At 44.5% G+C, this 25,389-nt stretch overlaps 3 protein-coding genes across 3 annotated transcripts in view; all 3 read left to right on the top strand.

Annotated features, from left to right (window-relative positions):
* The window catches only part of ITPR1 (inositol 1,4,5-trisphosphate receptor type 1), a 329,901-nt gene that overhangs the window by 192,797 nt on the left and 111,715 nt on the right, over positions 1-25,389 (top strand). The window contains exons 36-39 of the mRNA XM_082638311.1: positions 2,409-2,529; positions 4,795-4,979; positions 12,694-12,842; positions 13,797-13,908. Coding sequence (XP_082494437.1) covers positions 2,409-2,529; positions 4,795-4,979; positions 12,694-12,842; positions 13,797-13,908 — 567 coding nt within the window. The remainder of the gene's footprint in view (positions 1-2,408; positions 2,530-4,794; positions 4,980-12,693; positions 12,843-13,796; positions 13,909-25,389) is intronic.
* On the top strand, positions 6,822-7,107 carry LOC309813446 (protein PET117 homolog, mitochondrial). Its single transcript, XM_082638309.1, has one exon. The coding sequence runs from the start codon at positions 6,860-6,862 to the stop codon at positions 7,103-7,105; it is 246 nt and encodes an 81-aa protein (XP_082494435.1). The 5' UTR covers positions 6,822-6,859; the 3' UTR covers positions 7,106-7,107.
* LOC309813443 (cysteine-rich protein 2-binding protein) lies at positions 7,407-10,540 on the top strand (the record flags this gene model as incomplete). The annotated part of the gene is made up of 1 exon (XM_082638306.1): positions 7,407-10,540. One exon carries the CDS (start codon positions 7,407-7,409, stop codon positions 9,750-9,752), a length of 2,346 nt encoding a protein of 781 aa, XP_082494432.1. The 3' UTR covers positions 9,753-10,540.

Below are 25,389 nucleotides of genomic sequence, written 5' to 3'. Positions count from 1 at the left end.
ATAATTAAGGACAGTTTGTAAAAGAGACCAGAGGAAGATCAAGGGGCCATCTTACAGTCAGAATGGGATTCACGAGCAACGCAGGGCCTTAAGAACTAAGCAGGGAAGAATCTCAGGAAGAAGGTGATGGGCAACCATGTTCATTAACCCAAGAGGTCGCTTGAGCTGATGCCCCCAGGTTGTCCATTAAAATGGATAATTAAGAAGCAGCTCCTCTGGCCGATTTATTCATCTTTTATTCAGAGGCCAGATGGGAATAGAGCAGATGCTCAATAAATATTGGTTCAATTGAATTCATTTAGTCGAAGGATTCGTTTTCTTTGAGTTAGGCCACTCAGTTCCCATCCCAACTCCACGCACATTAGCCAGGAGGGTGGGTGATGATACCACTGCTTACTTCATGGGGTCAGGGGTTGGTCAGATGAGGTGTGTATAAAGCACTCAGCACAGGGACAGGCAGGGAAGAAGTGTTCTCAGTAAGTCGCTGCTCTCAGTGGACCCATTGGGCTCAGGGGCTCAGTATCAGGGCTTCTCAGCCAGTTTCTCAGGCTTTCTGTGTTCCTGTTCTCTATTAGTAACACAGTTGACTGTCTTGGTGGGCTGTGAGGTGCAGAACAGAAAGTACTCCTTCAAGAAAGTAATGAGATTCTGGTTTGTAGGTGAACTTAGTAGAAAGAGCACAGATTTGGGGCATCAGAGAGCCCTGAAGGTGATCACTGCTGGGCCATCACTTCGTTCTTTTGGCTGCTTTCTTTTAACCTTTCTGAGCTTTTGTTTTTCCTTTGTGGTATTAAGGTAACTCCTCTGTCATAGGATACTTACCAAGGCCCCAGTGAGCTCTTATGTGAACTGTGTAGTACTTAATAAGTGAAAGTTATCTGAACGGTGTTTATAGAGGAGGTTGTGAATTTTTATTAACTTGTTTTATTTTTTAAATTTTTAATTGAAATATAGTTGATTTACAGTGTTGTGTTAGTTTCAGGTGTACAGCAAAGTGATTCAGTTCTACACACACACATACACACACACACACACACACACGTATTCTTTTTTAAATTCTTTTCCATTATAGGTTATTATAAGATACGGAGTATAGTTGCCTCTGCTATACAGTAAGTCCTTGTTGGTTATCTATTTTATATATAGTAGTGTGTATAGTTTATTCCCAAACTCCTAATTTATCCCTCCCCACTTTCCTCTTTGGTAACCATAAATTTGTTTCTATGTCTGTGAGTCTATTTCTGTTTTGTAAATAAGTTCATTTGTATCATTTTTTTAGATTCCACATATAAGTGATATCATAACCTGTTTTACTTTCTTACAATAAATTTCCTTTCCCCTAGCACTTTTCAATTGTTTTTCTTTTATCTAAGAAACTTCTCTAGAGTTTTTTCTGTACTTTTTTTCGTTGCTGTATTAACTCCTCCTGTTTTTCGGAAGGGATCTGCAAGTACTTTTTCCTAAAAATTAAAGACCAGTGGAGTAGCTTACCATACACAGTGACCTTTGCCTTGCAGGTCTAAAGCTACTCTGGTCCAGGTAGCTTTGGATGAAGGCCAAAATTATAATTTGCAAATGCACTCAGGAAGTCAATGTCAAATTGATTAAGTCGTAGTTTGAGTTCCTTTATTTTAAAATGAGTACAAATTTATACCATCATAGAGAGGAATAACTCCTACTCTGTAGTTAACTTGCAAGTACTGATCTGTAGTAAATGAACACTTGTGAAGAGTAACCATCAGAACTAGCTTCTCCTTATGTCATTGAAGACACTGCCAGAAATAAAGAAGTAAGGAGCATTCTAGGTGAGATTCACTAACCAGTTTGTTTATGCTGATTAAAAATATAGGTTCTGTGGCTTCCCTGGTGGCGCAGTGGTTGAGAGTCCGCCTGCTGATGCAGGGGACACGAGTTCGTGCCCCGGTCCAGGGAGATCCCACATGCCGCAGAGCAGCTGGGCCCGTGAGCCATGGCTGCTGAGCCTGCGCGTCCGGAGCCTGTGCTCTGCAACGGGAGAGAAACAACTCTGGGGGTTCATTGGCCTCAATCCCTGTATTTTATATATTGCATGAAGTTAAAGCTCAGAGAAGTGAAGTGATTTGCCTACAGTCACACAGCCAGTTGGTAACTAGACAAGAATACCTGTTTTCAGGCTGTGATATTCTGCTGCACCTTCTGGTGGTCAGACTTAGCATCAAGTTGGTGCATTGCCTTAAGATGCTTCTGACTTTTTCTCCCTTGGCCAGGCCACTTCTGGAATCCAGCTTATCACTGGTCACCCCTTCCCACTCTTGTATAAGGGTCCATGAACCCGTGGTTCAAGGCAGTGTCTGTTTCTGACTAGCGTATCAATCGGTCACAAATAAAAGTCTTCACGTCGCCTTCCTCTTGGCTTCTCTTTCTCGCAGACTCGCCAGCCCGTTTTTGTGCAGCTGCTGCAAGGTGTGTTCAGGGTTTACCACTGCAACTGGCTCATGCCGAGCCAGAAGGCCTCAGTGGAGAGCTGCATTCGGGTGCTCTCTGATGTAGGTAAGACACCAACTCAGGTTGGATTTAACATGATGAAAATGCGTTGCCCCATGGTCATAAAGGCTACCCTGGATGGAGCAGTGGCTATAAAGCTCTGTGAGGCTTCCACACCCGGGAGGCTGCAAAGCCAGAACTGGAACTGAGATCTTGCTTCTTAAACCTCCCTTTCATCTTTCCAAGCCAGCACCTGCCAAAGTCCAGAGCCAGCAAGTCCCAAAGAAAGATAGGCTTTGAAAAACAAGATTCCATGGTTAAATGTTAGGCAACTCTTGGCAAGTTACAGAGCTCAAGTTTATTCAAGGCCCTGGGAAGCCCCTTGTTCAAGAAAGTGATTTGTTTAATCCGGTAAACATATTTGACCACATGGAAACTTTTTTTCGTGCAAAGCACATGTCCAATCCTGTGGAACGCCCTTTCTCAGAAATGGTGCACCGCTCCCTTCTGTCTCTTGATGATAAATGCTTCTCCATCCCCTCCCCCCAACCTTGTATCACCTCTCATAGGCAGCTTTGAAAGGAAGTTACAACCATTACAGCTCCCTTCACCCTCATCTTGTCAGACTCTGTTGCTTTGCCCTGTTCCACCCCCTCCCCATACATGCTATGCAAAGGGATAATCTTCCTGCCTAAGTTAAGAAGGGTTGTCTGTCTCTAGTAGCTATTAAGATCTCTGCAGACACCAGGACAGACAAGTGGGGTCCTTAGCACTGTTGAGTAGCTGTCCAGCAAGTGTAGATTGTGTTTACTAGGGCTCGTTGCCCGATTTCAATCATCCCTGCCTGATTTCCTTTATACTCATATGGCAGGTATTCGTGTCTTTTTATTATTTACATGACCTTATTTCACAGAAGGAGGTTAGGCTTTTGAAAGTGTGTACGTTACAGATTATAGGTTCGTGGTGTGATATCTCTCAAATAGGGTTCTGAGATGGGCTCCCCAGGTAGCCCTAAATTCTGCCCATGTATGATCCTGCAGCTTAAGGTTGTTGGTTAAAACTTGGGCAGATCTCTGAGTTCCCTAGCCCAGTAATCATCAGAGAGAGGAAATGTTTTCATAGTCTTGGCCGTGATGAGGAAAGGCAGGGAGAGCTGGTATTTGTGAAACAGCAGAACAAGAAAACTGTACAATCCATTAACCCCAGCACTTTTTTGCTTCTACTGGTATGAAGCTTTGAAGACAAGGAACAGTTGTCTTATTTTTTTCCTTGTTGTTGGATTTCGCATATGGAAAAAAGGATTGTTCGTCTAGTTATTTTCCTTTTTTAAATTAACTTTTTTATTTTGCAGTCATTTTAGATTTATAAGAAAGTTGCCAAGATAACACAAGAGTTCCCATATATCCCTCACCCAGTTTCCCCCACTGTCAACATCTTACATTACCAGCTACGTTTGTCAAGACTAAGAAGCTGACGTTGGCCTATTGCTGTGAACTAAACTTCCAGACTCGATTTGGTTTTCACCACTTTTTTCCACTATTGTTCTTTTCTGCTCCAGGATTCAGTGTAGGCTACCACATTGCATTTAGTTGTCATGCCTCCCCAGTCTCCTGTGGTCTGTGACAGTTTCTCAGACCTTCCTTATTTTCTGTGACCTTGACAATCTTGAGATGTCCTAGTCAGGTGTCTAGAATGTCCCCCATTGTGGGTTTTTTCTTTTTCTTTTTTTTTTGCTCATCTGGTTACTTTTTTTTTTCTAACATCTTTATTGCAGTATACCCCATTGTGGATTTGACTGATGTTTTTCTCATGATGGGACTGGAATTGTCCTTTTTTGAAGGGAGTAAAAAAAAAAAAAATACAAGAGCCTATATGGAAAGACTAGCTTATGTCATTGTAAATATTATCTTTTGTACTGTGTTTGGCTTAAAACAGCATTTTGTAGATTGTTGAAAGAATACCAAACTGGAGAATTTTTAGAAAAACAGTTTACTGGCCAAATGAGTTCCCTGTCTTGATAATTCTTAAAATGTATGAACACTGAGACCCTAAGAAGCTATTCATTGAGGAAGCCCCTTGAACCTTGACTTTGAGTTACCTAAACTGTATGACCTTGGAGCATTATACATTCTCTCAGAGCTGCTGCCCCTGAGAATTCACATTGGAAAACCCGACCTAACAGACTATGAAGTTCAGTTGAGCTACTCCATATCCACACTCATGTTATAGGCGTGGAAACATCTGCCTGCTGGATGGTGGGGGGGAGTTGTCTGTCTCTAGGGTGTCTCCCATCAAAATTGTAGGCTCACGAGTCCCCTTTCTCCTGTACAGCCAAGAGCCGGGCCATTGCCATCCCTGTGGACCTGGACAGCCAGGTCAACAACCTCTTCCTCAAGTCCCACAACATCGTGCAGAAAACTGCCATGAACTGGCGGCTGACGGCCCGCAATGCAGCTCGCAGAGACTCTGTCCTGGCAGCTTCCAGAGACTACCGGAATATCATCGAGCGATTGCAGGTAATGCCTGGTGCTGACAGAAGCGATCCTTAACCTGGCCTAAGGCGGTTCCCCACGCAGGAGTGCTTCCTGAAGCCAGAGAAAATCCAGGGCTGGCCACAGGGGGATGTCAGTATGGCGAGTGGACAGTCAAATGCAATAATGTTTTGGGGGCTAGGAGTGCAGAGCTGCTTGGGACCAGAAAAGCTCCTGACAAAGTCATGGTCTTTAGAGGTTATTCATTGATTTACAGATCTCTTTATGAAGAAGTCCCTCCTGTCTTATTAGGAAGGAGTACTTCAGTGTTAGAGGATGCTTAGAATGAGGGCATAACAGCTCCTTTTTGTTCGTCACCTTGGGATTTTAGCCTCTTGAATCCGTAGGTAAACAAGTGTAATGATGACTTGAGAGAGGAGTTTTATATCAAAATGAGCCAAATGAAAATACAAGTGTTATTAAATTCTAGCTAGAGTATACTCTTTTTTTTTCCTAGTACCTATGAAGAGATGTGCTCTCCCTTTGTTAAAAGGGAGAGTAGTGAGAATTAGATGATGTTAAACACTTAAACATACATGTTAATGTTAACATCTTCCTTTGAACAAGCACCCCAGGTGATTTTCTCACAGGTGGTACATGGACCACAGTTGGAGAATCACAGATCCTTCAGATGAGCTCAGTGCCATGGTGCAGTCGTGAAGAGCGTGATCTCAGGACAGTGCCTGGGTTCAAATCGTGGCTCCGCTGCTTAGAAATGCATAACCTTGGGAAAGTTACTTAACTTCTCCAGTTTCCTAACTTGCAAAATAGTATAATCGTAACACCTACGTCACGGGGTTGATATGAAGATTAAGAGAGTCAAGATGTTCCGGTTATCTTTGCCTGCCTAACAGAGGACAACAGCGATTGTTTTATTCTCTTTTAGTGTTGGAGGTTACTGGGCTCGGTGAGGTGTTTCTTCCTCAAGTCCATTCATGCAGTTGCAATCAGATGGTGGTTCTGTTTGGACTCATCTTGAAATCTCTCTCACTCACATGTTTGGCAGTTGATACTGATTGTCAGCTGGGACCTCAGCTGTCACCTAAAATATCTACACATTGTCTCCCCATGTGGTCTGGGCTTCCTCACAACATGGCAGCTGGGTCCCAAAATAAGTCTCTCTTGAGAGAGATAAGTGAAAGCTGTTTTGCCTTAATGACCTGGCTTCAGAAATCACATAGCACCCCTTCTGTCATATTCTCTTGGTCAAGGCAGTGACATATGTCCATTTAGGTTCAAGGGGAGAGGACATGGACCACCATTTGATGGGAGGGATGTCAGTGACTCATTGTAAGAAGAGCGTGCAAGATAGTTCATACTGCGATGGCCATCTTTGGAAAATATAATACACATAAAGCACATAGAACAGAGCCTGGCATGTAGTGAGCACCTGACCAGTGAGCTGCTCTTATAATTATTATTACTATTATTATTGTCATGACTGTAATAATTATTATCATTTGGTGAAGTAAATGAATCTCTGAGGGTTACATAAGTTACCTAAAAACGAATGAGTTCACTGATTCGTTAATCAACCCCACCCTAGGCACGGGGGATACGATGACCCAAACCAGAAGTAACCTTAACCCTCATAGACTCTCAAGTGTTGGAAGGGAGACAAACATTAATCAACTAATCACGCAGATAAAAGTAAAATGTCAGGAGGGACAAACACTGCAGAGGAATGAGTAGTGCTACGAAAGGCACTGATGAGGAAGTTCATCTTGCCTGGAACTGGAGCTGGTGGTCAAGGAAGGCATTGCTGAGGAAGTAGCATTGGAACCAAGATCAGGAAACCGTAGGACTTACTTAAAGAATGGAGGCCTGGGGCACGGGGAGTGCAGGCCGCGGCGGCCGGCGCTGGGATGTCGGGGAGGTCGAAGGTGGTGCTGGGCCTCTCGGTGGTGCTGACGGCGGCCACCGTGGCGGGCGTGCATATGAAGCAGCGGCAGGACCAGCAGAGGCTTCGTGACGGAGTGATCAGAGACATTGAGAGGCAAAATCGGAAAAAAGAAAATATTCGTCTTTTAGGAGAACAGATTCTTCTGACTGAGCAACTTGAAGCAGAAAGAGAGAAGATGGTGTTGGCAAAAGGATCTCAAAAAACGTGACTTGAAATGCGTGTGAGATATTGATGGAACAGACAGCGTTAAGTGTGTGTGAGTGTTGATGGAGAACAGCTTAGTGAGATCTTCAGCCTTTTTGTGGTCACCATCCTTTTAAACTTGATCAGAAAAAGGACAATGGATCGTATATTCTAAATAAATGCTTTAAGTGCCCCTTGTGTCTGAGTCGAGTCAGGCAGACGCTCTTCTGAGAGTTTGTTTGTGTGGTCAGCAAGGAGACCCTTCAAGCTTAGTGTCCAGAAACTGGGATTGTTCCCGAGAGCACTGAACCTGCAAACCGGGAGGGATGGAGAGTAACATCCATCTGAGCAGTTTGATCAGTCGGCACGACGATGAAGCCACAAGAACATCCACCTCGGAGGGGCTGGAGGAGGGGGAGGTGGAGGGGGAGACTCTGCTGATCGTCGAGTCAGAGGACCAGGCGTCTGTGGACTTGTCTCACGACCAGAGCGGGGACTCCCTAAACAGTGATGAAGGGGACGTGTCGTGGATGGAGGAGCAGCTGTCCTACTTCTGCGACAAGTGCCAGAAGTGGATCCCAGCCAGTCAGCTGAGGGAACAGCTCAGTTACCTTAAGGGCGATAATTTTTTTAGGTTTACTTGTTCCGATTGCTCTGAAGATGGCAAGGAGCAGTATGAGCGGCTGAAGCTGACATGGCAGCAAGTGGTCATGCTGGCGATGTACAACTTGTCCCTGGAAGGTAGTGGGCGTCAGGGCTATTTCCGGTGGAAAGAAGACATCTGCGCTTTCATTGAGAAACATTGGACTTTTTTGCTTGGGAATAGGAAAAAGACCTCCACCTGGTGGAGCACGGTGGCGGGCTGCCTTAGCGTGGGGAGCCCCATGTACTTCCGCTCGGGAGCTCAGGAATTTGGAGAACCGGGATGGTGGAAGCTCGTCCACAACAGGCCCCCTACCCTGAAACCCGAGGGAGAGAAGCTGTCCATCTCCACTCTGAAGGTGAAAGCAGCCTCGAAACCAACTTTAGATCCCATCATTACTGTCGAGGGACTTAGAAAGCGGGTGAGTCGGAATCCTGTGGAATCTGCCATGGAATTGAAAGAGAAAAGGTCTCGCACTCAGGAAGCAAAGGACATCCGTAGAGCCCAGAAAGAGGCGGCTGGCTTTCTTGACCGCAGCACCTCCTCGACGCCTGTGAAGTTCATCAGCCGAGGACGCAGGCCGGATGTGATTCTGGAAAAAGGAGAAGTGATCGACTTCTCGTCCCTGAGCTCCTCCGACCGCACCCCGCTGACAAGCCCATCTCCTTCCCCGTCTCTGGATTTCTCTGCCCCTGGGACCCCTGCCTCTCACTCAGCCACGCCCAGCCTGCTCTCAGAAGCCGATCTGATTCCAGACGTGATGCCGCCACAAGCCTTGTTTCACGATGACGATGAGATGGAAGGCGACGGCGTCATCGACCCCGGGATGGAGTACATCCCGCCCCCTCCCGGCTCGGCCGCCTCGGGGCCAGGGGTTGGAGGCAGGAAGAAGGTCAGAGCCCCTGAGCAGATCAAGCAGGAGGTGGAGAGTGAGGAGGAGAAGCCCGACAGGATGGACATCGACAGCGAGGACACAGACTCCAACACGTCCTTGCAAACAAGGGCTCGAGAGAAGAGGAAGCCCGTGCTGGAGAAGGACCGGAAGCCCAAAGGGCCCAGGTTCACCCCTGTGAGCATCTACGAGGAGAAGCTGCTCCTCAAGCGGCTGGAGGCCTGTCCTGGGGCCGTGGCCATGACCCCGGAGGCCCGGCGACTGAAGCGGAAGCTGATTGTCCGGCAGGCGAAGAGGGACCGGGGGCTGCCCCTCTTTGACCTGGATCAGGTTGTGAATGCCGCGCTTCTGTTAGTGGACGGGATTTATGGGGCCAAAGAAGGAGTTTCCAGGCTTCCAGCTGGACAAGCCATGTACAGGACGACCTGTCAGGACTTCAGAATCCTTGACCGGTACCAGACTGCCTTGCCATCCAGGAAAGGATTTCGGCACCAGACCACGAAGTTTTTGTACCGTTTGGTGGGGTCAGAAGATATGGCTGTGGACCAGAGCATTGTCAGCCCTTACACTTCTCGGATCCTAAAGCCTTACATCAGGCGTGATTATGAAACAAAGCCGCCCAAACTGCAGCTCCTGTCCCAGATTCGTTCCCACCTGCACAGGAGTGACCCTCACTGGACGCCAGAGCCGGACGCACCTCTTGATTACTGCTATGTCCGGCCAAATCACATCCCGACGATAAACTCCATGTGTCAGGAGTTTTTCTGGCCTGGTGTTGACCTGTCCGAGTGCCTGCAGTACCCGGACTTCAGCGTCGTCGTCCTCTATAAGAAAGTCATCATTGCCTTTGGCTTCATGGTCCCCGATGTGAAGTACAACGAAGCGTACATTTCATTTCTGTTTGTCCATCCTGAGTGGAGAAGAGCAGGGATCGCGACTTTCATGATTTATCATCTGATTCAGACCTGCATGGGCAAGGACGTAACCCTTCACGTCTCAGCGAGCAACCCTGCCATGCTGCTCTACCAGAAGTTTGGATTCAAGACTGAAGAATATGTCTTAGATTTTTACGATAAATATTACCCCTTGGAGAGCGCGGAGTGTAAACACGCGTTCTTCCTGCGGCTGCGACGCTGATGTGAGTGCACCCCTTCACAGAGGGCGCACATGCTCGCAGAGAAGGGCCGTCAGTAGACCCCCCAGCGGCAGGTGCTCGCTTCACCGCGGGTTCTGATCTCAGCTGAGCCGAGAGCGGCGTGGGCAGTGGCATCAGTAGTGGGCGCCCCTTCGGCTGAGTCGCTGTCCAGCCTTTTCTGGACAGGCCTTTGCCCACACCTTGGACTCCACGGTCAACTAAGACTGGCAAGTGCGCTGTCCTTTGCCCGACAGCCTGTTGAGCCAGGAAGGTCCAGACTGATGTTCTTGGGGAGAGAGATTCTGTCCCGTTTAAAGTGTGAGAAATGTGATCGCAGTTAAGGGTTCCTGCGGTGCTCCCTTCAGAGGCACCGTGCTGTCCTGGGGTGGTGAGATGATCACACAGGGGACGCCAGCCCGTCCCAGCCTGGCTGTGCTGTCACTGAAGCCAGGGGGACCCCTCGGGCACTCGCTGACTTTGGTCATGGTGTTCGTGTGTGACGTCGCCTCAGCTGTGCCCCTGTGAGCATCCCCCACCGGGGCCATGGCCTGGGAGGCGGGATCCCGTTCTCCCCTCCTGTGGCTGGAGTAGCTGAGTGGCCTGGCATTTCAGTTGTGCCCCCGGATGGAGGCAAGCGGCGGTGGGAGGGGAGCTGGCCATGGACGGTCCCGTCTTGTCTGCGGAACAAGGCTGTTGGTGGGTTTGTGAGTGTTGGAGCTGGACTGTCAGGTGTTTTTGGATTTAGCAGGAACATTTCCAGAAGTATCCGACGTTCTCAAATAAAAATCTTTCCTTGTGACAACCAAAAAAAAAAAAAAAAAAAAAAAAAAAGAATGGAGTGGAAGGGAAGGAAAGAGCATGTGTAAAGACCATTCTACAGGAGAGAATATGGTTCAAAGACCAAAGGGAGGTTAGTGTGGCCAGAACCCATGGAGCTGGGGAGGTGGGCAGAGCTTCGCAGGTCAAGGGAAGAATTTCAGGCTTGTTGTGACAGAACCGCTTCTTAAACAAAGGTAATTTGGTTACCTTTGCTTCCTGACCTTTACCTTTGCTTCCTGACCCCACTATGTTTTAGAAAGAGGAAGGTTATTGTATTGTAGACTCATAACTGTATGAACACACCGTATTTTCTCCTGCTCAAACTAAATAAATTATCTGTGGCTGCAGAAACATACCAGGGCTCTTCTTAGATTTAGTATGCATACTCTTGGGGAATAGGATAAAATATATAAGTTTAGGTAGTGCTTGTTTTAAAGACTTGGCCAGTGGCTAAAGGGGTCCTCGTTATCTAATGAGTTATTGTCTGTCTGAGTCCCTGGAGTTACGAGATTGCCCAGAACAGCAGAAGTTGTCATAATGTGAGAACATTAAGTTGCAAATGACACGCTTATATAATTAACCCCCATTCAGACATCCCCCCTCACTTAACACTAGCATCTCCCTCTGCCTATCGCTTCTCCATCCTTGTCTGTTGGTCTTTCCCTGATTGCCGAATGTTATACATTTGACAATACAATGCAAATCAATTGCAATGTGAAGTTCAAACCCGGCAAAAGATGCAAGATTTCATGAACATGATGCCGAAGAACTCCTTCAATCTCAAGCAAATGCTGGAGGCAAGTAACATTTTGCCAGAGTTAGGACCAGTAACTATTGAAGAAGGGGAGATTGGGTGCTTTCTAAGAGGAAACTGTTAGGGAAACTGACAAAACCCTCAGAGAATTTTGCCAAAGCGACCCTCTTTTTGACAGCGGTGTGCAAGTTACTCTGAATTAAGGGATGTGGCAATGTACTCGTACAAACTTTTTGGGAAAATTGTCCCCCCGCCTCTCCACAAGAAATAGTTTGATTCATTCATGCATTCTTTAATGCATCCTAAGTATTATTGAGTGATTACAGATTTTGTTAAATCTAAGATTAGGTAAAATTGTATTGACAAGTTTTAGTTTTAGTTTCTGGATCACCAGAAATTGGATGATCTGGATCACCCAATTCTTTATGAATTTTCGGCCTATGAAATTTAGGTCCCCAGTTGAGATGAATGCAATTAAAGTGGCCCTTTCCATGCAAATCTCCTCGGTTAACGGATCCTTCTTATCTTATCCAGTACGCTGTGTTCTGCTCTTCTAGCCAGCATGCCAATACCTTGGTTCTGAGTTAGCAAGCCAGACAGCAGACTTTAGCATCTTTTGAAGATAATTTCTCATCTGTTTTCTGCCATTTGCCTTTATATGGTGTTTGTTCTGTTGGTTTTGCTGCTCTTTCAACTTCTCTCTGTTTTCCTTTCCTACAGCTATGTGTTTTGCATTTGAAGACCATCATGCTATCAGGGTACATGTATTTAGCATGTTGATACAGCATGTTCATTCATTTGTGTTCTCCTTTTTATATGACTTTTTATTATGTGACTAATTCATGCTCATTGGAAATAATTTGAGAATACTCAGAAGAACCGATGTATAGAAGAAAACTAGAATCACCCATAGTTCCGCCACCCAGAGAAAACCACTAATGATGTTTTAATAATGTTTGCTGCATATCCTTTAGATATTAGTGTTGTTTATAAGAAGCGGATCATATAGTCCATACTATTGTTTGACCATTTTTTACACTCATGATTGTAGACACCTTTCCATGTTGTCGAACGTACTTTTCGCATCATATTTTAAAATATGTGGAATGATCCCTTAAGTAGCATAAGGACCATCTCACAGGGTGGGTGGGAATGATGACTTGTTATCACTTTGTTTTCTGTGTCAGGGCCTAATGCTTCAGGTAACCATTGGGCAATGTCTAATAATTTGGGGCAAATACCAGACGGTGCTAAGGTTAGTCTAACCCAGTCTCGTCTGTGGTCATGCTTTAGGTTAGAAATGAATGTTCTCACCCTCCTGCGGTCAGCTGTGGCCCAAGCTGCTCACCAAGGCTGTGCTTCCATTCCAGGACATTGTCTCTGCCCTGGAGGACCGTCTCAGGCCCCTGGTGCAGGCCGAGTTATCTGTGCTGGTGGACGTCCTCCACAGGCCTGAGCTGCTTTTCCCGGAGAACACAGATGCCAGAAGAAAGTGTGAAAGTGGTGGCTTCATTTGCAAGTAAGCAGCCCCTTTCTCTGCGGAGCTCAGGGGCAGAATCCCACTGACCAGACACAGCACTGGTTCCTGAAGAAGGAGGGGCTGGCCTGATTTTTGACTTTGATGAGTACAAGGTCCCGTGCTAGGGATCTGTTCTGACCTTCCCAAAGTAAGTGTGTAGGTTCAGTCCTACTTACTGACACTTGTTTTGGTGAAAATTTCTCCTTTGAACTGCATGCCCGTTTGTTCATCTTCCATTCAACACGTGTGGACAGGGTGCCCACCATGAGCTGCCATACAGACTCAAAAAGCCATGGCCTTTGTGCCCTCAAAAAGCTCACACCTACCAGGGCCTCACAGTCTTTTCCTAACAGCTTTGTAGTTGGTTAGTTTGTGCCTTGGGGCAAAATCTAGAAGAGACGATTGGTTCCGTCACCAGAAATCTCCATCTGATTTTCACCCTAAGTTTGGTTGGTTGTTTAGCTTGAGCATGGGCTCTCCCTGAGTTTCTTATTTTTCTGGGCCCCTCAAAGAATAAGACTGGATCAAGAGAACAGTGTGTTTGCTCCAACCATCATATTCCTGAGGTTTTTTTTACACCCCGGGCATATTTTAGCCACATTACTGACAATCCTCAGTGGATAAATAGCTGCACTTCCTAAATGAGCTGGTTTGAGGGAGCCCCTGTCTCTGTTCTCCATTTCCTATCATTTCTCCACTATGTGTGGCAGACCCGTGGCCAGGGAGCCTGTTTGCTGTTACCGACCAGCAGGTGTCGCTATTGAGACACCAACAGGCTGTTCTTAGTGCAGGGAAGGCCCGGAAGCCTGTTAAACCTGGGAGCCCTTGGTAAATATTTGTTCATTAACTGACTAGTTACAATAAGTTGATTGTCAAGTGTTTTTTTTTTTTTTTCTTTTTTTAAATTTAAAGATCGTTTCAGGGCTGTAATCCGTGGTTTTCCCCTCCATTCAGGTTAATAAAGCACACTAAACAGCTGCTAGAGGAGAATGAGGAGAAACTCTGCATTAAGGTCCTACAGACCCTCAGAGAAATGATGACCAAAGACAGAGGCTATGGAGAAAAGGTACTGCATTTTATTTTCATGTTAAAACTAGGTTTTGCTGTTAAATTGAAGTAGAGTGGGAGCAGTTAGAAATCCACCTTAGTTCAGGTATATTGACTGAGGGGGTTAACTTTTTTTTTTTTAAGTTATTTATCCTGCCGTGAAGGTAGCTAAATCATATGACTGTCTCCTTAAAGCCATATATACTTAGTTGTCTCTTACAGGCTGCTTGCCATACAATCTATATTCAGAAAAACAGCAACAGCAAGATTTTCCATATGTTTAAATTCCCAATGAGAATGCAAATGCCTCTTGTGTATCAAGGTGTGTGTTCCTGAATTTTGGGTTCCAGCTAAGCATACCTGTGGGTTTACTTGCTTCTTTCTGGTGAGGTGTTACACAATCCTTCCAGTGTATGAAGAAACTGCCTCCAGTTCTAACTGGAATGAAGACGGACAAACATGTCACCTTTTCTAGTTGAGATTGGGAAATGGACCATCCCTAGGACATGAGACTTCTTAGCACATGCAGTGAGCAATGATGTACAGAGAACAGCCGTCACACCCCCGATTTTGGTCCAAGTGGGGTAAAAAGAGCCCCATTGCTCTTCCTTTCTGCCCCCAGCAAAAAAGCATGGGCCTGAGTTTAAATTTCACCAGTCTTCATTTGAAGGTAATAATGTTCATTGTCTTCAAGCCACTTCTATCAGCATTTTCCTAGCATGTAAATGTGCTGATATCACTGACTTATCGAATACACAGTAACTCATTCATCTCTGTGAAGAAGCCTTGGTAATTAAATCACAGTCTTCCTTATCAAAAGGGATGGTGACAACCAGATTTTTGCAAGTGTAAAAGTCTGTCGGAATCTTGCTTTCTAACCTAAGCAATATCTGTCATTATATTAGAGCAATTTAATGTGTGAGGGTCTTTGGATAAGAAAAAATAAAACAGAAAGGTATGCAGTCCTTTTTGCACTATATATTTCTCCACTGCCCCCAAACCCAAGGCTTTTAAACGTCACTCTAAATTTGTACAATGTATAAATTAAAACTGGAATAAATCTCGCTTAATTAGAAAATCAGTGTTTATAACTCAGGAGGAATTTTGTGTAGGAAACCTGCCAGAAAAGAGTTTATAAATATAAAAGCAGAGAACACTGGTACAAGTGGGAAGTAATGAGATGACCGGTCCGTACAATACCTGTGTAGACAGCTCGGTGGGTCTTGCACTAAAAAAAGGTGGGGGGTGGGCAGTAATAGAGAATACACTTACCAAATAAGTAATAACCATTTATTCCACAAGATGTTTATTTTTCTTAAGGTGAGATTTAAGAAATGTTTAAAAAATATGACTCTAGTTATAGAAATTCACTCTCCATAATAAAATAAAATCCACCGAAGGGACCTTAACCAGCTGTGAATATATTAGCACCTTTGGGGCAGAGAACTTGATTTTAAAATGTGGAGACCACAATTTTCTCTTCTTGAGAATATCTGTTTCTTTCTATACCCAAGGTACTTAAGGTAAACTTTGTGTCCCAACTCCAGTGAATTTTGCAAATTGTGATTATACTTTTATTTCTCTAAAGTTTTTCTTTTTATAATGTGGAAAGTAGAAGTACTAGGAGTTGGTCGAGTGTTTGCTGCTGAACAGAAAAGTACACCGGGATCTTTGGGGCCATGTAGAGGTGTGCTTCCCTGCTCCCTTTCACTACCCAGTAGTGCCAACAGGGAGAACACCATCACGGCCCCCAGGATACAGCAGACCTGAGATGTTGTACCACTGCTTGTGAGAAAGCTCATGGAGAGTGACAGAGCCAGGGCTTCAAGAGGGCAGCAGGGACTTCCCTGGTGGTGCAGTGGTTGAGAGTCCGCCTGCTGATGCAGGGGACACGGGTTCGTGCCCCAGTCCGGGAAGATCCCACATGCCGCGGAGCGGCTGGGCCTGTGAGCCATGGCCACTGAGCCTGCGCGTCCGGAGTCTGTGCTCCACAACGGGAGAGGCCACAACAGTGAGAGGCCTGCGTACCGCAAAAAAAAAACAACAACAACAAAAAAAGAGGGCAGCAGATGGAGGTCACTATCAAAGAGTTATCAGAGTTGAGAAGAAGTTCTTAGGCTGTAGCTCAAATCCCTTTTCAGCTGGTGAAGAAATGAGTCATACCCTAGCAGATAGAGGCTTGGAGGCAGGATGACATTTCTTTCCAGTCTGATTGGAGCTGTCATCCCCCTTGTTGAAAGTGAAAGTACTATAAGCAAGTATGGGAAATGCTCTGCAACCAAGGAAGACATTCTGGAAACCCGTGCTAGTCAGCAGCTCCTGACTGACAGCACGTATGTGCCAAGCTTCTGGCCCCAGGCTCTGACTGCTGGAAAAGGCTCCTTAACCATTCACTTTAAAAGGGGATGGAGGGTGTTAAATGATTTCTGTTTCTTCCAGTTTGGTACCACTTTGTCCAGTTTCACTAAGGCTTTTGGAAAATGCCTTTGATGGTTTATTGGCTGCCCCTGTTTGACTAAAGAAGCGTGACATATGGGACAGGCTGACTCTTTCAAGGGTGGAAGGAACCCAGAGCCAAAGAAATAACCTTTCTTAGGTGAACCCGTGGGCATTAGTCGATAAAATAAATGAGGTGTCCTTTGGACTGGGTGCTTGGGACACAAGGGCCAGTGTGAATGCCATTTCTGTCTTCTTGGCCCAATTTTTCTATTAGTTGCTTCTTAAGTGGAGCTTGTCCCATGACTAACCCCCTCCTGGGACATCCAGGGCTGTTCTTCTCCCTGCCCTCTCCTGAGTCTTCATGGTCATGGATCTGGTCCACTGGGCTCTGGTATCACCTGTGGTTTGCGTCAGGCCCTAGGAGTCAGATCCGTGAGAAGCCAGTGGTCAGTCCACTTGTCTTGGTTCATTGCCTAAGATGTGCCCATCCAAGAACTATGACATATGATGGAAATGTAAGGGCTGGACAAAGAAGATGGTCACGAAATTTAATCATGATCATTTAGGAATTAAATAAATCATCTTTTACTACTGTGTCTCTAAAATGCAAAGGACCAGCAATATTTACCAAAGAGTGATAAATATAAAATAAAGGAATATTTAAAAGTATCACCAAAATAATGATGGAATACATTTTTGTGTGATTCTTGTGTTTTTCTATCCAATGTATTCAAAGTTAATAAACTTTAAAATCAGGACTTAGCAACCATTCTGTGTGTGCAGTGCCTACAAAACTCTGCTTTTAATTTACAGATTAAACCATTAAAAAAATAACCCCCCATAGCTAAATATCTCTAAAATTTAGCCTGAATCTCTGTATAACTCGTAGAACATCTTTAAGCTCTTAGACCCTGCTTGAAAAGAAAGCGTAATTATTTTATATATTGGCTACTCTGTAATCTACTGTAGGATTTTTATTAAGCTATATTTAAGTTGTTAGTCACAGGGATTTGGAAAGAAATTCAGAGGCCGACAATTAATGTGAAAGTGTATCTCAATTTATTTGAAGTCCATTTTTTTCTTCTGAATACTAGTAGCTGTTATACTACTAGAGAGTTTTTGACCTTAAGTAATGTCAGGGTTTTCATTTCATACGAATTGTCAGTCCCCTGTTAATTACCAGTGCTCCTTTTCTCTAGGTGAATAAACTATTAACATTTCCAGCTACCAGTGTTTCTAATAGGAGTTTAAATTTGCAAAATGTACTAAATGTTAATGAAACATAATATTTAGTACATTGTGTGGATCATCCCTCTATCATCAAACAAGCATAATTGTGATTAGTGCTTTTGTTTTTTCTTTTTCTTGAACTTGATGCTAATAAATCACTTACTTCTTACTACTATCACTTGGGTAGGCACTAATCACCTTAGGGGAAATCTGTTCTCTTTAATCATCGACAGTATCAGGATTCGGAGCTTCTGGGCTTGATATATGTTTGGTCTTACTACTTAAATTGAAGTCGGATCTGATTTAGTCCAGTGATAGTTTGGACCGCAGACTCCCGCCTCCCCCACTGAATGGGAAGATGAGTCCAAAGAAAGAATTTTGTCCTAAGCTGAGTTGATCAGAGTTTAGCCTTTGACCCTACTCCTTGCCATCCCCTTCTGAAAGGACATGGTTCTTGATTGGGGAGCTTGCCCTTGCCCACAGCTCAGTTCAAGGGTTCTCTCTACAAGAGAGTGCAAAGTGCTGTCCTGGGCTCTTGGTTACGTGACCTGCGAGGTTTGATACCTGGCATGTGATCAAAGGGTGGCAGCACCTCTGTTCCGGAGCAGAACATTGCAGAGCAGGTGTCAGGGTGAGGTGCACTGGCGTCCAGAATGCCTGCGCCCCTTAAGATGGTCATGTTCTAACGATGCTTCAACCTGAGTCAGTGATAAGAATACAATGACAAAGTTTCTAACACTTAGCTCGCTCGTATTTCCTTTTCTAACACTTCCTTCTTTTTCTCCCCCCTCCTTTTTTCTTTTCCAGCTGATTTCCATTGATGAATTGGATAATGCAGAGGTCCTAATTTCATTTTTTTTTAAGTGTCCCATGGTGATGTTTCCATGACCCTCTTCCAGTGAACTCTGTGATCTGTCCCCTAGTCTCTGCAGCGTCTAGTATCTGACTTTGTGTAGTGTTGCCTCTGGGAGTGAGTCGAGTCCTTTGTGTTTGTGTTAGCATTTCCCATGAGTTTGTTTGCCATTTGTCTTTGGAGATCCCATCTGAGTCTAGATAAAGATTTTCTAAGCTGTGATAAGATTTCAATCCTTCACTGTCTAGAATCTCAGCTGAATTTGTGCTTGACACTGGCTATTAACATATCTCTGAAACTGAGTGTTGATATTACCATGAGGAGCTTTTCTGTCCATATGTGAAGCAACCATGCAAAAAGAAATAACTACATTGGTACAGTTTGGAAGTAGTCAAAGAAAAACCAAACCACTGCTCTCTTGGCCTACATGTTGGAAGTGTTAAGTTTGAGGGGTCATATAAAATTCTGTCAAAGCGCCGTGCAAATTCCACAGCCCTAGTTAAGACTTTCCAGCTGCTGGCTTGTGGTGGGATTAGGAATGTACAATATCCCTGGCTTCTCTTCTAGGAAAACCAACTAGAGATCAAGAAATTGAAATGTCCTCTGATGGTTTCTATACTTATGTATCGAATTAGTTTCATTTACCCAGAATGACCCTGGAGACTGATGAGTGGCCATTCTGTTTGGGATTTGAGGGTGTCTTAAATATTTTCTCTCCGATGAATATTTTTCAGCATTTCTTGCCATATCTGTAGGATGTGATACATGTTTGGTAAATGAAAATAGAAAGGATTAATGAGGGGAATTAATGCACATAATTGAGGGAGTTTAATGGCTTAGTAAATTGAAGCAGACTGGAAAAAACTTTTATCTGACTTTTAAAAATTAATTTTCTGGTCTATTTCTTTAGGTCTGTTCATTCTTTTGGTAGAACGATTAATGCCTTATTTTGGTGGGATAGAGCTACCAAATAGAATATGAGGCCTGCTTTAATATCTACCACCATAATTTCAGAAATACTAAAAGATGGTTCAGGTGTACCTAAGGAGAGTTTGAATGACAGACTTAAAACTGAAAGCGACACGAGTGGTTATGAATTTGGTCCAGTTGCCCCGGGAATGGAGCTCAGAGAGGTTAAGTGAGTGGTGTTAGCTCACACAGCTAGAGAGCGGCCAAAGCAGAACTAGTATTGCTGGCTCGGCTGCTGGCCTGGAGCGCTTACTGTTCAGCCGTGGTAGAGTCTGTAAGTGCAGACTTTTCCTTAAATCGGTCAGCATGAACAGGTGAGGAGGCTGTGCTTCTTTGGGATGAATAGAGGGTGAGAAAAACAGAAGGTTGTACAGGGGTTTAACGACTTTAACTACAGTGATTTTTGCTACTTCCTGTTTGGTCTTCTCTCTTCCGGGTTATTTGTATGCCAGCAAAACGTCTAATGCTGAATTTTCATATTGGCACCCTTCGACACTCTTGTTTCTCCCTAGAGTCGTAAATGCCTCTCTAATTTGAATTTTTCCTCTGAAATATTGAGGCTGAGTTTCTATTTGCTTAAAGACAAATTAAGCCAGGAAAGGAAAACCTTCCCTAATCGGAGTCTGCAGTGTTATTAATATACTGTTTTGCAGCATAGTAATCATTTGATGTGTTTGCTTGCTCAAGATAGAACTTGGGTCTCCTGGCTGGGAGTTTATTGCTCGCTTATGGAAAGATTCCACAGTTGGAGCAGGTGTGTTTATAATTATACACTAGGAAATAGAATACTGTCTGTTTATAAAAGAAGAATGTTCTGGCAGCCACTTGGATTCTTTGAAAATTCCCTGAGGAAGCAACTGTGGATCCCCTCTCCGTTGTTATCCCTGGCAACCCTCAGAGCCCTGGCGCACCAACACTGTCCCCAGGTCCTCAGGCTGTCGGATCTGGCCCTCTAAGCAGAGATGCCTGATTGGCCTGTATTATCCATGTCTGTTCTGGAAACAACCGCAGCTCCTGAGGTTTCTCTCCCACCAAGCCTTTTGTCCATGTGTGTGGGTGAAAACCAGCAGCCCACAGCTGGAGTTCTGCAGACACTCCGTTAAGAAACTTAATGAGAGTTCACGCTGGCCCGTGGTACGGGCAAGGCCTCCCACCTAAATTGCAAACCAGCCCTTCAACCTTGAAACGTGCTGGGGAATAGCCCCTGAGCAGGGTACGGCATATCTGGAGAGCCATGGTCCCTAGACTGGGGAAGGACCACCGCTCTTCGGTGATAAAGGCCTGTTGAGCATCGTGAGAGAGGAGGTGTGCAGTGAACGGCTTGGAAAAGAAGCACAGCATCGTCCGAGTCTCTGTCTGTGCTCTGAGAAAAGAGGGTGAATTGACAGAATCAGAGTCCCTGCAAGAAAAGTGCATATGGTGGGAGCCTTCCCAGCTGTCTTCTGGAGTAAAATTTCATTTGAAACCAGGAAAAGGAGGGTTTTCTTTCTTTTCTTTATTATTATTATCAGTTTTTGCAAATAGGCAGGGTCTCCATCCTTACCCCCTGATTTTACCTTTTCCTTAGGGGGCAGGGAGAGGACGGATGAGGGGAGAAGTGTAGCGAGCTGCTTCCATTAGTGTCCATTCAGCTTATTCTTAAGTTTGTACCTCGACGAATTGTTACCTATAGTCACACACAAATCAAGATGGGGACTGTTTCTATCAGCCCAGAAAGTTCCCTCATCTACCCATTCTTGGCTTTAAACAGGCACTGATGGCTGCTTGAGACATTCCTTCATATGACTAATACCTGAGTGCCTGTTCCATCCCAGGCGCGTTGACTAGGGGAGTTGGGTCCAAACAGGCACAGTGTCTGCCCTTCTGGAGTTTACGGTTCTGTGGAGGTGACAGACAATAATCCAAATTAATGTTAAATGACAGCCATCAACCGTGAGAAATATAGGAAGGTGAAGTACTTGGGGTCATGAGACCATGTAACTTAGGGACTTGTACCTGAGCAGGGAGGTCAGGTGACAGCTTAGGAGGTCAGGTCACACCGTGAGGACCACTGGCTGGTGAGCATGTTTGTCACTTTTCTAAACTGAATTTCTGGACTAAACAAAGGGATGCTTTTGATGCAGCACTCAAACCTCAGGCCGAGGCGGTGAGCAGAACAGTAACCTACCTCATTTCCATGTGTGCGTCTTTGGAAAGGAGAGCGTGTTTAGAAAGTGTGTGCTGTAGCTCAGTGGACATGCTGCATTTCTTCCGATTTAAGATACGATCCCCATTTAATCACTGTCGCTTGGAGCCCTGACCTCTCCAGAGCCACTAGTGGCAGCTGGCAACTTCAGCTCCTTGCATTGCAACAAAAAAGCCAGTGGGACGTTGGTGTTACCGCTTGTTACAGCGGCAGCAACCTGCCTGTATCTGCCTATATATTGAGTCCTCAGCTTCCGCCACCGAGAACTGCTTCTGCAAGCAAAGGAGGCCACTGCCAGTAAAAATTCAGGGGGGGGAGAAAACAGAGAAGAGAAACCCAAGAATTATTCAATTTCACCTTCAGGGGGCGTTCTCATGACATCCAACCCAGGGTGGAGGTGTCCTACTTTTTTACATTGCTGTGAACTGCTGGGTTGGGCACCTGCCAACATTCAGGCGGCAGTTACATAAGAGCTTCTTTTTTTCCTGGAATTTAGGCTCACTGCTGATGTGTGACCTTCAGCAGTAATTGCCAATAAATGCAGCGGGGCTGTTTACTGTTAGACACTGGCAGCCATAGAGCAAGTGAGCTCAAGTCGGAGCATACAGAAGCTATTGCAGAATCTGGGGGGAAGTTTTTTTTCTTTCTCTTTTTTTCTTTTTTTTTAAATGCTGAGATGATTCCATAATGACGGAAGTTGTATAATTCAGTCAAGTCAGAATGTGCTTTTTAAAACTGAATTTTACTTTTGGGTTCCGATGAACTTGTTCTATAAGATACAGGTGAAACTTCATCGTTGGAACTAGATAATGTTTATTTCTCACTTTGTTTCTATAAACAAATGCCATTAGTAAACGGCATTGTGTTAGCAAATGTGAAGATTTAAAATTGCCCTGCTAAAATGTTAGGTAACTTCTATTTTAGCTCGATTTTCTTTCAAGCATTCTGTTCTCTTAATGTGGGTTTTCAAAGGCTCATGAAGGCCAGGACCCAGCAAACATATTTGCAAGGCCATTCGCTGTTTGTTTATTTTTTCCCTCCTCTGAGATGGAGTGGTTGAAAGGAACTGAAGCCTGATTCAGGGGATTGGAGATGGTAAATTCTCTTTGCTGTGCTGATAATTAGATCTATCGTACAGTCTCATTTCTTGAACTGTATTCAACCTCTGCTAGGGGTGGTCCATGGAAGGAGACATCTTATTTCAAAGGAAAATTCTAGAAGCCCAGGGGAGAAGGCTTCATGTTGATGGCAGCAGGAAACAGGGTGTTTTAAGGGGCTGTGCTCTGTGTTGGCCTGTAATAGGCACACATGAAACAGATGTGTATAGGTATGTATATACAGTATGTATGTATGTGAGGATGTGCCGTCGTACACACACCACAAATAGGAACCCTCAGAAGTCTTTGGGTTTTTATTAAGAATGGCAAAGTATAATTTCCTTCATTTGTAGTAGAAATCCATCCCCGGATAAAATGTTAGGTACATTATGTATAGAAAGCGAGTGTTTCAGCATCTTATCTGCACGAATCTAGTTACTACTCAAGTGCCGTAGTTACGATGACCTGATTCGTGGCCTCATCTGGGAAGGACACTTGGGATTCTGTGACTTGAGGTTCATTTTGAATTTCTGTTTCAAAGCCAGGCATTTGAAATCTTTTTCCTTTGAAGTTTGATTTTGCTGACCTTGTCTCAAAGCACTGAGAAGACATGAGATCCAAGAAGAAATGTGCAGAGGCAATAGAGGGCAATAGTTGGTTTCCAGGTTCAAAACCAGGGAGCATCAGATCACTGCCAGTCACCTGTTCATTTGGGGAGACTTCACCTTGACTGGAGGTGTCAGCATCTGATGATAGTGACCGATCCTGAGATGAAGTAGTGGAAGACAAGACCTGGGAAATGTGGAAATACTCATTTTCTCAGAATAGCCTCCCTTACTATGTGGTCACTGAGAATGACCTTCCATGTAAAAAAAAAAAAAAAAAAAAAGTTACTTTGATAATAAAAATATGTTGAGAAAATCAGTTCATTCATTTACCAAAATTATCTTTTGCTTTGGATAATATATATTCTATTTATGTAGCTGTTATCTGATTTGAACATATATAGCTTACTCACATGCTTATCTTTTTCAAAAGCGTGGCTTACTGCCATAAAAGAGCCTATCCTCCCGGAAATACAGGTGAAATCCTCATAGGAAGAAGTGCTGGTAAAGGCCATTGGTTATTTTACCAAATTATACGCCAGGCTTGGTTTGGCCTTTTCCATGCCTGAAATCATTTTATGTCCTATTGTATTGTATTATTTAGAGAACTTGCCTGTTAGATATTACAAAATGAAGTTTACTGAAAATATACCAAGCATTACTTAATGTTTTAGTTGGAAAGGAATCCTAAATAATAAGCTCCAGTCTCCTTGAACTACAGGTCAGGAAGTGGAAGCCCAGAGAGGTTCAGTGACTGCCTGAGGGTCACACAGAGCGCCAGTGCCTGCATGAGCCACGGTCGCATGATACCTGTCCACTGCCGTCACTTTTTCTATTCTGTTTCCTGAATGGATAGCGTTAAAAAAATTGTCCTTCTGTTTCAATAGTGATTCCTGAAGCAGCAAAACATTTTCTGTTGTCTCAGAAGTCTTTCTGTAATGTTCTAGGGGAAAAGGTCATTAACTGTAAGTTTTGTTTTAAAAATTAAACGAAAACTAACATGACAGCAGTCGAGGGAGGCAATAGGGTGTCAGTACAATCATAAAACATATCAGAAACGACTGCTCTCTCAGTATGTAAGAAATAGCTATATACTACCCGTGAACGTTCCGAAAGAATTCAAGATGCTTCTTTGGACAGAGATCTCAGACGAGAGAATTTTTAAAAGGCACGCTACCTCCTTCCATTCCGTCTTCTTCTTTTTCTTTAACTTTTATTTTGATGGGCAAGGGAGTAAGAGGATAGCTCAGTAGGTTCCTACAGTCAGTCCCTGCCTATAATTCTTTTGTTCTGATCATACAGAATCAGTATAAAGGATAGGTTGGTGAAATGTGGCCAAAGCCAATTGTAAAAGATAGGACTTTTTCCCATCTGTATCTCTGACTGCTCTAAAATGCATGGGAAGTTGCTTTAGTTCAACTTTTTCTTATGTGTCCTTTTTGCCCTAAGAGCAGATGGCACGAGTGTTTGCACAGTTTTAATTCTTTAGCCTGAAGCATACAGGATGTAAGGATAGAGGTAAAGTGCGTTCTTAGATCATGATATTATTTATATTATCTGGAAGACACATACGCCTGAGCTCTGGTTGTATTTCCCTCGCCACACTCAAGTCCTTGCTACCCCTCTGCGCTTCCCGACCCCAACAGGAAGCGAAGCACGTCGGAGGGATGTTTTCTCCCCGAGGCTAGTGGAGCTGCACTCAGGTCTGAAAGCTCTTCTGTACGGAATCGAGTGAGCAGGCCCCCACCTATGCCTCCTTGTCCTTCTTAGATTAGTTTAATCTTTGTACTTAAAGAGAGCCCCTGTATCTTTACTTCATTTTACCTGTTGGCAAATAGAAAAAAAAAAAAAGAAATCATTAGGTTACATAATAACAGTCTTATATGAAGAACATTTTTTTCTATCTTGGGGATCAAACCGTGAAAAGGGGTATCAAGCGTTGAGCTGGGTTGAGACCCCGCCAGATTTCACAGGTTCCAGCCTCCCCACCTCGTGCTTTCAGCACCTGCGCCGGCTCACACCTGACAGCCACGCTTTGGCCTCCCGGGAGGTGTGCTGTGTCGCTGGAGCCCCGCGGAAGGAGGCCAAGGTCACTCAGTTGCAGCGTGAGCCTTGGCTTCGT

The sequence above is a fragment of the Mesoplodon mirus genome (assembly GCF_964341445.2).
Source record: "Mesoplodon mirus genome assembly, chromosome: 12".
Classification (NCBI taxonomy): domain Eukaryota; kingdom Metazoa; phylum Chordata; class Mammalia; order Artiodactyla; family Ziphiidae; genus Mesoplodon; species Mesoplodon mirus.
The sequence above is the reverse complement of the archived record's forward strand: the minus strand, read 5'-3'. Positions and strand labels throughout refer to the sequence as shown.

What these genes read in the sequence shown, in the direction of transcription:
- LOC309813446 (XM_082638309.1), top strand. Translation starts at nt 6,860, where the DNA reads ATGTCGGGGAGGTCGAAGGTGGTGCTGGGCCTCTCGGTGGTGCTGACG.